This window comes from Cherax quadricarinatus, chromosome 94, assembly GCF_038502225.1.
Source record: "Cherax quadricarinatus isolate ZL_2023a chromosome 94, ASM3850222v1, whole genome shotgun sequence".
In the NCBI taxonomy this organism is placed as follows: domain Eukaryota; kingdom Metazoa; phylum Arthropoda; class Malacostraca; order Decapoda; family Parastacidae; genus Cherax; species Cherax quadricarinatus.
Window position 1 is genome coordinate 5,040,933 of NC_091385.1, and position 15,405 is coordinate 5,056,337.

At 38.3% G+C, this 15,405-nt stretch overlaps 1 protein-coding gene across 4 annotated transcripts in view; it reads right to left on the minus strand.

Annotated features, from left to right (window-relative positions):
* Window positions 1–12,427, minus strand: part of LOC128700877 (DNA (cytosine-5)-methyltransferase 3A) — a 134,787-nt gene extending 122,360 nt beyond the window's left edge. For 2 of the 4 annotated variants that reach the window (XM_053794346.2, XM_053794345.2), the window contains exon 1: window positions 12,312–12,418. Coding sequence is in view for 2 of the 4 variants with exons in the window: in XM_070104732.1 (XP_069960833.1) it covers window positions 11,244–11,453; window positions 12,312–12,317 (216 nt within the window). In the remaining 2 variants the exon portion in view is untranslated. Of the gene's footprint in view, window positions 1–11,243; window positions 11,454–12,311 lie in introns of all 4 variants that reach the window. The other 2 variants (XM_070104732.1, XM_070104733.1) reach the window with 2 other exon arrangements.
* Window positions 12,428–15,405: the final 2,978 nt, after the last annotated feature.

Consider the following 15,405-nt stretch of genomic DNA (forward strand, 5'->3'; position numbering starts at 1 on the left):
TCCTCCTCCCTATCTTCCATAAGCCAAGAAGAGTCTTCAATAAAGGTATGTAATACTGATTTAATTGTTGATGTATTTATTTTATTTAGTTCTCATTGTTTAGTGTATGTAAAACTATAATTAATCTTTAAAAAAAAAAATTTTTGTGGATATTTTTGGGTGTCTGGAATGGATTAATTGTATTTACATTAATTCTCATGGGAAATATTATTTTGGTTTTCGGCCATTTCGGTTTTAGGCCAAGCTTCTGGAACGGATTACGGCCAATAACCAAGGGTCCACTGTATGTACATTAGTTTTATAAGGGAACTTGTACATTCTCATTATATAAAAAGATCTCATGATCCATATTCTTATTCTCTAGTTTTAAACCGGTTTACACTATTACTGGCCATGACATGAACTGGTAACACATTACTGTTCTTTAACACCATCTACACAGCAATAAAGAATACTGTTTGTAAAGTAACTCTTAGGTATCCTGAACAATGCTTATTGTTAATGAATTTTGACTCGCCCGGGAATCGAACCCAAAATTTTTTCTGCCAGAAAGACATAGCTGCTACAAAAATAAATCAGCAGAACAAATGTCAGTGCATGAAGTTTCTGTTATACATTTGAAATTTGTATATTTTATGAATGCTGAATGATCCCACCTATGTTGCCATGGTATAGATCAGCCAGAGATCTTGTATTTTCCTACTGGCAAATAGTTTACTGTTTTATTAAAACCATCAGCAAGAACTATAGTATACCTTTGATGAGTTTCAAGTTTTTCTACTTCTGGAGACTGGCCTTGGGCCAGGTTTGTCTGATGCTTGCCTGGTCAACCAGATTATTGCTGGTGGTGACCCACTGACCGCCATATCCATCACAGCCTGGTTGATCTGGCACCTGATGAAGATACTTACCTATTTTTTTTATAGACTTCTACATTTTTCCCAGCAGTCTTTCTGGTATCTTCCGGTTAAGATGTTGAATAGTCTGGAGCTGCAAATGTTGATACAGTGTTCTCTTACTGTGCCCACAGCACCCCTGCTTTTCACTGGGTTTATTTTGCAGGTTTGGAAGAACGTCAAGTACTTTCCAGGTATAATGTATACATTATCATGTCTCTCTCTCTCTCTCTCTCTCTCTCTCTCTCCTACACTCCAGGGAGCTCAAATTTAGAACTTTTAAAGCATTCCCAGTAATTTAATTTTATAATACAACATATCCTACCCTAACTTAAACCAAAATTATATTTTTGAATAACTTGTTATATTTTAACACATCACCCAACCAGCTGCTTTGATAACTCATTGATACTGGTGACTTAAAAAATTGGCAACTTCACTGGCCACCTATTGAAATTACTGTTATGTATATAAATATTACTGTATTAAATTCATGAAAATGTTAAATGCAAAAGGGTTATACAACATACTAGGTCTTTAGTCACATACATCACAAATCTGTGATATGTAGTCCAACTTCTAAACCATTAAGTTGTGCTTTCTCTCCAGCCAACAAAAAAACGTTTTGAATATCCCACGCTGTGTGCTGAGTCCGCAGACAAGGTGGAATTTCAGTCCAGTAACTGCTGCTATCTGGCAGCCAGAGCAAAAACTAATCTCTGCTGATGGTGATGCATATTTGACATATATCATAAGGGTACAAGGTATAACAAATACCAACAGTGTGGATGTTAGGATACAAGTACATAACACTTATGATATCTTTACTGGATAAAGAAATCCTAAGTGTTCTTGCATCCATATTTTCATGAGTTTTAGTGTAAGCTATGACATGATATATATTTATTTAAACCAAAGGAGTGCTAAACCCATAAGGGTCATATAGCAACTAGGGAATGGGAGTCACTTGGGTTTGGTCCAAGAAAAGGGAGGATAAGCCCAGTTCCTTGGAAAATAAGCTCTCCACTACCATCCCTTGAAGGAACCCTAATACAAGTATATACACAGATAAGCAATATAACATGTGTTACATATAAAAAACATACAGAATAGCAACAAAAAACTACAGATTTATTCACAGGGGAAAAAATTGACTTGGTGCTGCATAAACTTTAATAAAGTATTTTATCTTCTCATGTGCTTGCTCACTGTAGACAATAATACAGAGAAAGATGAAGCAATGCATTATAAAGTACAGGCGCTAATTGATTTATGATGGGGTTATCGTCCAACAAACCCACCATATGTCAAATGTGAATACAGTGGTACTCCGAGTTTCGAACTTTCTTTGTTCCAGAAGGCTGTTCGAGTGCCGTTACCAAACAAATTTGTTCCCATAAGGAATAATGTAAATTAGATTAGTCCATTTCAGACCCCCAAAAATATGCTTACAAAAGCACTTACAATAATACACTTACTTAATTGGTCGAGTTGGGAGCAGCTCGAAACTCGGGGTACCACTGTTTATGCTAAATAAATAAGTAAATAAATAACTACTATCACTGAAATGAGTAAATAAACAAATAATTACTGTAACTATATACCAGTGTTGAAACATAAATAAATAAATACAAGTTATGGACTTGTTGCCTTCATGCTTGGTGATTATTATTAAGTTTTATCTCCAGAGTAATTGCTTTTGCACCATCGTAGTCAAAATATTGTAAGTCGACCCATCATAAGTCGAAGAGCACTTGTACTATTATATAGGAGTCAATAAGTTGTTTTATGGTTTTTACCCAAACGAATAAATATTAATGATGTCTTAAAATATGGCTCTATTTTCGAATTACAATTGTGAAATGCTCCAATTTTGTATTAACCCTTTGAGGGTTTCGGCCGTACTAGTACAGCTTACGACCCAGGGTTTTTGACGTACTAGTACGCCTAAATTCTAGCGCCCTCAAATCTAGTGGGAGAAAGCTGGTAGGCCTACATATGAAAGAATGGGTCTATGTGGTCAGTGTGCACAGTATAAAAAAAATCCTGCAGCACACAGTGCATAATGAGAAAAAAAAAACTTTGACCGTTTTTTTGGAATAAAACCGCGACTTTGCACTGTATTTTCATATGGTATTTATTGTTGTATTCTAGTTTTCTTGGTCTCATTTTATAGAATGGAAGACATATTACAGAAATTGAGATGATTTTGACTGGTTTTACAATGAAAAGTAGCTTGAAATTGAGCTCAAAGTAGCAGAAATGTTCGATTTTTACCAAAGTTCAAAAGTAAACAAATCATGCCAAGTGTCCAATACACGTCAACTGGTGAGTCTAATATTCTTTCGCAAGTGTGCCAATATTATTTATACCATTTTTTACACTAATGCAGTAGTCTGCATAACAGTAAATCTTCTATTTTTTGTGAGAATAAAAATTCAAAGTGGAAAGCAAAAGAATGTAAGAGGGGCCTTGAGACATGACTAATGAACAGAGGAAATGCCATTTTAATGCCAGGAATGTCTTTCTTGTTTATTCTGGACCCTATTCGGAAATTGGCATTCTTTGAAATTTGTGTGAAATTGGCAAAATTGCTAAATTCTGACCACTGTACTGGATAGTTGAAATTGATAAATGGGTGGTTTCTTGCACTCATTCGATAGAAAAAATGGAGTTCTAGCGAAATATTCATGTTTTTTGTTGACTAGTACATTGGAATTGGCCGAAAATGGGGCTCAAAGTGGGCAAGATCGCCGATGCGTAAACATCGCCGAGACCGCTAACTTCGCGAGAGCATAATTCCCTAAGTTTTCCATCAAATTTCAAACTTTTGGTGTCATTATGATCAGGAAAAGATTCTCTATCTTTTCATAAGAGAAAATTATTATTATTTTTTTTTTTAAATTTGGCCAACCCTGAGAACGAGTCTCGGAGAGGGCCTGTCGACCCTCAAAGGGTTAAAATGCAGGAATACAGTGGACCCCCGCATAACGATTACCTCCAAATGCGACCAATTATGTAAGTGTATTTATGTAAGTGCGTTTGTACGTGTATGTTTGGGGGTCTGAAATGGACTAATCTACTTCACAATATTCCTTATGGGAACAAATTCGGTCAGTACTGGCACCTGGAGTGAAAAAATATGGTTAACCGGGGGTCCACTGTATAGTGTTGGGAATACTTTTGGCTGTATTTCAGATACCTAGAAGAAATAAAATAAAAATAAGATACATACAGGCAGGCCCCTCTTTACAATGCTTCACTTTATGGTGTTTCGCTAATACAGCAGTTTTCAATTATACTCTTTCTTCTTTTATTCAGACTATAACCTAAGGATGAAAATATTTTAAGGTAAGAAATGTGTGTGCATTGTATATCCATTTTTAAGCCTAGCTCTATTGCTCACTTAATACATGATAGTGTAAATAAGTTATCAGGATTTTATATGCATTTGACAGTGAAAAAAAAAAAGGGTATGATTCACTTTACAGCAGTAGCCTGGATCCTAACCTGCTGTACAAGCGGGGGCCCTCCTGTATAGTTAAAAATTTTTTTTAGAGATTTATTATTATTTAATTAATGGTGGGAGTGCTAAACCAATAGGGGTCATACAGTGTCAAGGGGAGTGGAAGGTAATCAGATGTGATTCAAGGAAAGTGAGGTCAGGATTAATGTCTTGAATCAAGAGCCTCCTCCTCGATATTATGGGATTCCTCTTGAGCTAGGGGTCAGACAGCAATGGGTAAAGGGAGGCATTCTGTAATATGGATATGAGAACTGAGCAGCATAATCTAAATGAGGCTTTGCCAAGGATATATAAAGTTGAAGTACAACCTTAGGATTTTTATTATTTATAGTTCCTGATGAAAGAAATCACAATAATACTAGTGACTGAAAATATGAAAAAATACCACAGTGAAAATAGGAAATAAAATTTGTGTAAGCACATGAAAGTGCTCAGGTTTTATTTCCTATTTTTCACTGCAGTATTTTTTTTTTTCCTGATATGAAGGGAAGAATTGTATTCGCTTTATTTCAGACACTGATGCACAGTTGTCTTGGCTTTAAATTCATTTTAACCAGGACTCCTTAGTTATTTCCTCAATCAGACTGAATGGGAATAAGACTTGGGAGTTCTGCTTAACAAGACTTAATAATCTATGTCCCGCAGCTCATTGGCAGTGTACTCAGCTCACACACTGAGGGCCATGGTTCGATCCCCAGCATAGCTGGAAACATTAAGATGTATTTCCTTAAGACACCTGCTGTCCCTGTTGTGGGTCGCATCCTGGGGACAATATTAACCTAATTTGTGAAATGCTCTACATAACAATGGGCTTTCAATATAGTATGTCAATGATCTCAGCTATGGTCTGTATAAGTTGTATTATGTACTTGTAGAAATGAAGATTATTATTATTATTATTATTATTATTATTATTATTATTATTATTATAATCTTAAGTAGTCATTAAGCATTTGGATTAGTTAGCCCAAAACACACTGCATACTGGTGGCTCTTTTTTGTGTATTAATTTTTTATTACACGTAAACTACATTATTTTGTACTGCATAAAGAAATAAAAATTTGTATTTGACAACAGTGCATAAGAGTTTGCAATGAACCTAATAGAATTCTTGGCTTCATATCAAGAAATATTCAAGGCCTCATTTAGATCATGTTGAGTTTCAGTATTACAGAATGGACATAAACATGCTGGAAAACAGAGAAGGATGATGAAGTTGATCCCATGCATCAGAAATGTTTCCTATGAAGATATGCTGAAGACACTGAATCTCCACTCTCTGGAAAGATGTAGAATTATTATTGACCATAATAACATATACATATGTACAAAATACGAGATTGCATGATTTACATATACATACATGGTAAAGCCCACAACTATGCATGTCATTTAGGAAGGATATCAATGAAGTGTACAAATGGGAAAAAGGAATAAATAAAGGGAATATGACTGAAGTACTGAAAATGGCTAACCGAAGCAAATAATGTTACAAAACCATGACTGGAACAATACACAAATAACCAGCGCTGAGGAGGTTATATCAAAATGGTATACAATGCCGACAGGTTGGTAGGTAAGACACATAGGCACCAATTAGGCAACTTTATTCTGAAATGTTCTGCCTACACAGTAGGCTTCTTCAGTCGAGTACAGGAAGTAGGCAGGAGCAGTAGAGATATGAAGACGATGTGATAAGTCCATCACCCTTGAAGTTGTAGATTTGACGTTGTCAGTCCCTCAGCCTGGAGAAGAGTTCTGTTCCATAGTCTGAAACAATCTGATTGTTTCAGACTATGGAACAGAACTCTTCTTCAGGCTGAAGGACTGACGACCTCAAATTTACGACTTCAAAGGCCATGGACTGATTACATCGTCTTCACATCCCTACTGCTCCTGCCTACTTCCTGTACTCGACTGAAGAAGCCTACTGTGTAGGCAGAACATTTCGGAATGAAGTTGCCTAACTGTTGCCTATGTGTCTTACCTACCAATTTAGGAGGCTGAAACTTGTGACGTTTTAGTCCTTCAAGCGAGTTATTTGGGTAAGATAAGAATTGTTCGTATTTTTAAACCAGAGGCTTAGCTACCCAGGATAACGCAACAAAGCCAGTGTGTCATCGAGGAAATATCTGTTATATTTCCACTGGGGTCCTCAATCTTGTTCCCCAGGATGCAACCCGCAACAGTTTACTAACACCCAGGCACCTACTTACTTACCTGGAGTTTACCTAGAGAGGGTTTCGGGGGTCAACACCCCCACAGCTCGGTCTGAGACCAGGCCTCATGGTGGATCAGGGTGTGATCAACCAGGCTGTTGCTGCTGGCTGCACACAAACTAACGTATGAACCACAGCCTGGTTGGTCAGGTAGTGCCTTCTTAACCCTTTGACTGTCGCAACCCCCAATCCTGAGGTGTCTCCTGGTGTCGCAAAATTTAAAAAAAAAAAATTATTTTTTCTTATGAAATGATAGAGAATCATTTCCCGATTGTAATGACACCAAAAAAACGAAATTTGATGGAAAACTGACGGAATTATGCTCTCGCGAAGTTAGCAACCTCGGCTCTGTTTACAAATCGGCTATTTCGCCCACTTTGAGCCCTATTCTCGGCTAATTCCATTGTTCCAGTCGCCCAAACTCATAGCTATTTCTTTAGAACTCCATTTTTTTCTATCGATTGAGTACAAGAAACTGCCCATTTACTGATTTCAACAACCTAATAATGTGGTCAGAAATTTGCAATTTGGCCAATTTCACGAAAACTAAAAAATATGGCAATTTCAAAATAAGGTCCAGAATGAACAATGCAGACATTCCTGGCTCTAAAATAACATTTTCTTTGCTCATCAGTCATGTCTCCAGGCCCCTCTGATATTACTCTTGCTTTCTATTTTGAATTTTTATTCAAACAAAAAATAGAAGACTTACTATTATGCAGACTACTGCAATACTGTAATAATTGTATAAATAACATCAACCCATTCATGACTGCATATTAGAATGGCTAGTTGGACATTTATTGGACAATGGCATCACTTGTTTACTTTTGAACATTGGCAAAAATCAAACATTTCCCCTACTTTGAGCTCCATTTCTAGGTTCTTTTTATAGTAAAATCAATCAAAATCACCTCTATTTCTATAATATGTTTTCCATTCTATCAAATGAGACCAAGAAAACGAGAATACAACCATAAATACTATACGAAAATAGACCACAAAGTCGGCATTTTAATTAAAAAAAAACGGTCAAAGTTTTTTTTTCTCATTATGCACTGCGTGCTCCAGGATTTTTTTTATATGGTGCACACTGACCACACAGACCCATTCTCTCACATGTGGGCCTACCAGCTTTTTCCTGCTTGATTTGAATCCGCTAGAATTTATGAGTATATATACGTCAAACACGGTACCTCGTAAGACGTATATATACGGCGGCGACAGTCAAAGGGTTAAAGACAGCCAGGGATCTACTGGTAATCCCCCTTATGTATGCTGGGAGGCAGTTCAACAGTCTTGGATCCCGGACACTTACTGTGTTCTCTCTCACTGTACTCGTGGTACCCCTGCTTTTCATTGGGGAAATGTTGAATCTCTTGCCAAGTCTTTTGCTTTCATAGGGAGTGATTTTCGTGGGCAGGTTTGGTACCAATCCCTCCACGATCTTCTAAGTGTATATTATCATGTATCTCTTTTGCCTGCATTCCAGGGAATACAGATCAAGGCCCTTTAACCATTCCCAGTAATTTAGGTGCCTTATCGTACATATGTGTGCCGTGAAAGTTCTTTTATATGCTCTCCAGGTCTACAATGTCTCCAGCCTTGAAAGGGGCCATTAGTGTACAGCAGTATTCCATTATGTATTATTATTATAATCAAGGGGGAAGCGCTAAACCCGGAGGATTATACAGCGCCTGGGGGGGATGTGGAAGGCATTCAGGCTTAATTTGGGGAACTGGAGCACAGATCCAATTCCCTAAATCAAGAGCCCCTCACCAACATCAAGGAACCTTCCTTGAGGGGAGCAGTATTCCAGCCTAGAGAGAACAAGCGATTTGAAGAGGATTGTCATGGGCTTGGCATCCCAAGTTTTGAAGGTTCTCATTATCCATCCTATCATTTTCCTAGCAGATGAGGTAGATACATTGTTGTGGTCTTTGATGGCGAGATCCTCTGACATTATCACTCCCAGGTCCTTCACATTTCTTTTTCGCTCTACTGTATGGGTAGAATTTGTCATATACCCCGATACATTTTTAATTTCCTCAAGTTTTCCATATCTGAGTAGTTAAAATTTCTCCTCACTGAACTTCATACTGTTTTGAGTGGCCTATTTGAAGATTTGGTTGATGTCTGCTTGGAGTCTTGCGGTGTCTTTGATGGAGGTCACTGCCATGGCAATCCAGGTGTCATCCACAAAGGAAGACATGGAGCTATGGCTTACATCTCTATGTCCAAAATGAGGATGAGGATTAGAATGGGAGCGAGTACTGTGCCTTGTGGAACAGAGCTTTTCACCGTAGCTGCCTGAGACTTTACTCTGTGTACTATTACTCTTTGTGTTCTATTTGTCAGGAAGTTAAAGATTCATCTACCAACTTTTCCTGTTATTCCTTTATCACACATTTTGTGTGCTATTATACCATGGTCACACTTGTTGAAAGCTTTTGCAAAGTCTGTGTATACTACATCTGTATTGTGTTTATCCTCAACAGCATCCAGGACTTTGTCATAGTGATCCAGTAGCTGGGACAGGCAGGAGTGACCTGCCCTAAACCCGTGTTGCCCTGGGTTGTGTAATTGATGGGTATCTAGGTGGTTGGCGATCTTGCTTCTTAGAACCCTCTCAAAGATTTTTATATGGGATGTTAGCGCTATTTATTTATTTATTTATTTATTTATAATTTGAGCACACATACAGAGGTACAAAAAAAAATACAGATAAGAGCAGCATGCCAAAGCCACTTATACTATGCATAGCATTACGGGCTGGCTTAAAATTAACTTAAGATTAACTAAGCAATGATGAAATCAGTGAAAAACATTAATGTAAACTGATTACTATAAAGCACAATTGAGTATTACAAAGACAGGTCATATGGTTGCATGCATTGTTGTAAATTCAGTAGAATGGAGTATTCTGTTAGGTAGTGTATTTAAAAAATAATAAAGTTAGATTGGGTTTTAGGTTTAACATTTATGTGATATAATTGTGAGAAACATTTAAGATATACAATTTATAAGGTTCAGTTATTCAGTATTTATTTGGTTTTGGGTGAGTAAGTGATCTTTGAGAAGAGACTTGAATTTATAAACAGGTAGTGTTTCTTTTATATTTACAGGTAATGAATTCCAGATTTTAGGGCCTTTTATGTGCATTGAGTTTTTGCATAGCGTGAGATGGACACGAGGAATATCAAAGAGTGATCTGTGCCTTGTGTTATGGTCATGTGTTCTGTTGAGGTTGGCAAGGAGATGTTTGAGGGGAGGGTTAATATCAGAGTTGAGTGTTCTATGTATGTAATAGGTGCAGTAATAAGTATGGATGTTTTGTATGGTGAGTAGGTTGAGTGTATTGAATATTGGTGGAGTGTGCTGCCTGTAGTGAGAATTTGTTATCATTCTAACTGCAGCCTTTTGTTGGGTAATTAGTGGTCTGAGATGGTTACTTGTTGTTGAGCCCCATGCACAAATTCCATAGGTGAGATAGGGGTAAATAAGAGAGTGATATAGGGCCAGGAGGGCTGACTGTGGAGCATAGTACCGTATCTTCGATAGTATGCCTACAGTCTTGGAAATTTTCTTAGAAATTTGTTGTATATGTGTATGAAATTTGAGTCTATTATCAAGGTGGATTCCTAAGAATTTTCCCTCTGTTAGCTTTGTGATAGGTGATCCGTTTATCATTATGTTAAGAGGGACATCTGTAGCTCTATTACCAAACTGAATGAAGTAGGTTTTGTCAATGTTTAGTGTAAGTTTGTTAGTACTCATCCAGGTAGATATTTTCTGTAATTCGGTATTTACAGTATTGGCTAGCGTGACTGGGCTCGGGTGGGAGAAGACGTATGTTGTGTCATCAGCAAATAGTGTGGGTTTGAGTAATTGCGAAGCATTTGGTAGGTCATTTATGTATAGGAGAAGGTCTGTAGTTCTTTGCAAATGCTTTACTGCCAGCTTTGTGGAGTAAGGCTATATCTGTTTTTTTAGTGTGTGTGGGATGACCCCTGTGTCCATGTTCCCTCTCCATAGAATGCTGAAGGCACGTGATAGGGGATTCTTGCAACCTTTGATGAACACGGAGTTCCACGAGTCTGAACCTGGGTCTGAGTGCATGGGCATGTCATTTATTGCCTTTTCAGTCTTGCTGGTGAACAGGGACAACAGGTGTAAGGAAACACACCCAATGTTTCCACCAAATCCAGGGAATGAACCACGAATACTCACTGTGTGAGGCGAGAGGATTGCGTACCAGGCTTTAAATACAGGTTGGACAAGTATGTGAGTATGTGTGCATGGATGAGTTGAACTTGCCCCGCGCTGTTTCCCTTTTCTTAAGGTTAATCATAATTTTAAAGTTTTACAGTAGTTTTTTTGTAGAAAATTGTCTCTTGTGGCTTGCCTGGAGACCTGGAGTTTACCTGGAGAGAGTTCCGGGGATCAACGCCCCCGTGGCCCGGTCTATGACCAGGCCTCCATGTTGTTGTCACTGCTGTTGCTGCTGCTGGCAACACTCTTGCCTCACACAGAGTGACTGTGGTTGAATCCCCGGTACAAGTGAAACTTTGGGCATGTTTCCTTACACCTGCTGTCCCTACCTGGGTGTTAGCTGACTGGTGTGGGCAGCATCCTGGGGTGTTGATTGGTGTGGGTGGCATCCAGGGGTGGTGTCGTTGGTGTGGGTGGCAACCTGGGATGTTGACTGGTGTGAGTGGCATCTTGGGGGGGTTGACTGGTGTGGGTGGCATCTTGGGGGGGTTGACTGGTGTGGGTGGCATCTTCGGGGGTCGACTGGTGTGGGTGGCATCCTGGGGGACAAGATTGAAGAACCACAATGGAAATAAGACAGACAGTCCTCGATGATGCACTGACTTGGGTTATCCTGAGTGGCTAACCCCTCCAGGTTAAAAATCTGAACAGAATCTTATTTTATAATTTAACTAAGGATAACCCAATACTCAAAGTGACTTATTTCCATTTTACTAGTACATAATTCTTATTACGATTACAAGCGCTAAACCCATGAAGGTTATACAGCACTGTATTTCCATTGGAATAACTGGTTCTCATTTGGTTCCTTGAGTTTCACTGGGATCAAGAGCCTTTCTTCAGCATCAAGGGCCCTGCTCTGAAGTTAATATATGAATTATCTGTAAAGCAAAAAATATTATATTTGCAAAAATAAGGTAATTATTTTAACCAGGGAGAGCATTAAACACACATGGGTCATAAAATGCATAAGTAATGGGAGGCAATCAGGTTTGATCCAAGGGAAGGGTAAGCCCCGTCCCTCGGATCAAGAGCCCATCACTGACACTAAGGCAGTGTAGGTCAATCCCAGTTATAAGAGTCCACAGGGAAAGCGCTAAGCCCATATGGGCCACCCAGTACCCGGGACGTTCACATGAGGTTCATTACTGCCTTGAGGAACGCCACCCCATGATACCTTATTTTACACCATATTTCACATGGAGAATGGGGGAAATATAAGACAATCAGAAAATGGGGCAATGGGAGGGTAAGAATGGGTAATTGGAAACCAAAACAACTCCACATCCCTGGATCAAGATCTGTTATAAGAGAAAGCAAGTATTAACCACTTTCAAATTACTTTCACCTCATTTTAAAACTCAAAATTTAACATTAGAAAAATCTCAAATACTAACCTTCATATTTTAACGTTAAAAAGCCAAGTAAATGTTGAATATAATTAAAAAAAAACACTTGTTTATAATGTTGAAGTATATAGATAAGCGTTTCTATTAACTTGAAGGTCACTGACTATAAATTTAGAAACTATCATGTGAATATACATAATATGGATGTATATATAAATTATTACTATCTGGGAGCCTATATACTAACTTAGATCATTATAGAAAATTGTATATAATTTTAGTAAGCTGCTTGAAATAAAAGTCCCCCCCCCCAAAAAAAAAAAAAACAATTGAAGTACAGATTTTTTGGAGAGAAAATCAGTAGTATTTTCGGCATTTCGGGCATATGTGATGCAATTCATGGCCATTTTCAAAAAAATCATGTCAAAAATTGTATATTCAAAGCATTATCAATATTATTTGACTAGCTAAGAATATGAATATATATATATATATATATATATATATATATATATATATATATATATATATATATATATATATATATATATATATATATATTATTTCAGGCAACACCAGGAATATGAATAAAAAAATCACAGTGTAAACAAATCAATTTTTCACTTTATTAATTTTCTTGATTAAAATCTAAACAATTTACTATAGTATTTGACCATTGTAAAAGTTTGAAATTGTGCCATGAGGCCTAAATAAAAAAAAATATGAGGTAGAAATTACAGTAGAAGGTAGTGACAATTTTTTTTTGCATGGTTAAAATGTGAATTACAAGATTATTACATAAATAATTAAAAAGACAATACCATGACAGGAACAATACACAATAACCAACAATACCATGACAGGAACAATGCACAATAACCCACAATACCATGACAGGAACAATACATAATAACCCACAATACCATGACAGGAACAATACACAATAACCCACAATACCATGACAGGAACAATACACAATAACCCACAATACCATGACAGGAACAATACACAATAACCCACAATACCATGACTGGAACAACATACAAATAACCAACAATACCATGACAGGAACAATGCACAATAACCCACAATACCATGACTGGAACAATACACAATAACCCACAATACCATGACTGGAACAATACACAATAACCCACAATGCCATGACAGGAACAATACACAATAACCCACAATATCATGACTGGAACAACATACAAATAACCAACAATACCATGACAGGAACAATGCACAATAACCCACAATACCATGACAGGAACAATGCACAATAACCCACAATACCATGACTGGAACAATACACAATAACCCACAATACCATGACAGGAACAACATACAAATAACCAACAATACCATGACAGGAACAATACACAATAACCCACAATATCATGACTGGAACAACATACAAATAACCAACAATACCATGACAGGAACAATACACAATAACCCACAATACCATGACAGGAACAATTCACAATAACCCACAATACCATGACAGGAACAATACACAATAACCCACAATACCATGACTGGAACAATGCACAATAACCCACAATACCATGACTGGAACAATGCACAATAACCCACAATACCATGACTGGAACAACACATAATAACCCACAATACCATGACTGGAACAATGCACAATAACCCACAATACCATGACTGGAACAATACACAATAACCCACAATACCATGACTGGAACAATGCACAATAACCCACAATACCATGACAGGAACAATACACAAGAACCCACAATACCATGACTGGAACAATACACAAATAACCCACAATACCATGACTGGAACAATACACAATAACCCACAATACCATGACTGGAACAATACACAATAACCCACAATACCATGACTGGAACAACACACAGTAACCCACAGTACCACGACTGGAACAATATACAAATAACCCACAATACCATGAAAAGTTCTGTTCCACAAGGCACAGTACTCGCTCCCATCTTGTTCCTCATCCTTATATCCGACATAGACAAGGATGTCAGCCACAGCACCGTGTCTTCCTTTGCAGATGACACCCGAATCTGCATGACAGTGTCTTCCATTGCAGACCTTGCAAGGCTCCAGGCGGACATCAACCAAATCTTTCAGTGGGCTGCAGAAAACAATATGAAGTTCAACGATGAGAAATTTCAATTACTCAGATATGGTAAACATGAGGAAATTAAATCTTCATCAGAGTACAAAACAAATTCTGGCCACAAAATAGAGCGAAACACCAACGTCAAAGACCTGGGAGTGATCATGTCGGAGGATCTCACCTTCAAGGACCATAACATTGTATCAATCGCATCTGCTAGAAAAATGACAGGATGGATAATGAGAACCTTCAAAACTAGGGATGCCAAGCCCATGATGACACTCTTCAGGTCACTTGTTCTATCTAGGCTGGATGTATAGCCCTTGTGGCTTAGCGCTTCTTTTTTATTATAATAATAATAATATCTAGGCTGGAACATTGCTGCACACTAACAGCACCTTTCAAGGCAGGTGAAATTGCTGACCTAGAAAATGTACAGAGAACCTTCACAGCGCGCATAACGGAGATAAAACACCTAAATTACTGGGAGCGCTTGAGGTTCCTAAACCTGTATTCCCTGGAACGCAGGCGGGAGAGATACATGATTATATACACCTGGAAAATCCTAGAGGGACTAGTACCGAACTTGCACACGAAAATCACTCACTACGAAAGCAAAAGACTTGGCAGACGATGCAACATCCCCCCAATGAAAAGCAGGGGTGTCACTAGCACGTTAAGAGACCATACAATAAGTGTCAGGGGCCCGAGACTGTTCAACTGCCTCCCAGCATACATAAGGGGGATTACCAACAGACCCCTGGCAGTCTTCAAGCTGGCACTGGACAAGCACCTAAAGTCGGTTCCTGACCAGCCGGGCTGTGGCTGGTACGTTGGTTTGCGTGCAGCCAACAGTAACAGCCTGGTTGATCAGGCTCTGATCCACCAGGAGGCCTGGTCACAGACCGGGCCGCGGGGGCGTTGACCCCCGGAACACTCTCCAGGTAAACTGGAACAATACACAATAACCCACAATACCATGACTGGAACAATACACAATAACCCACAATACCA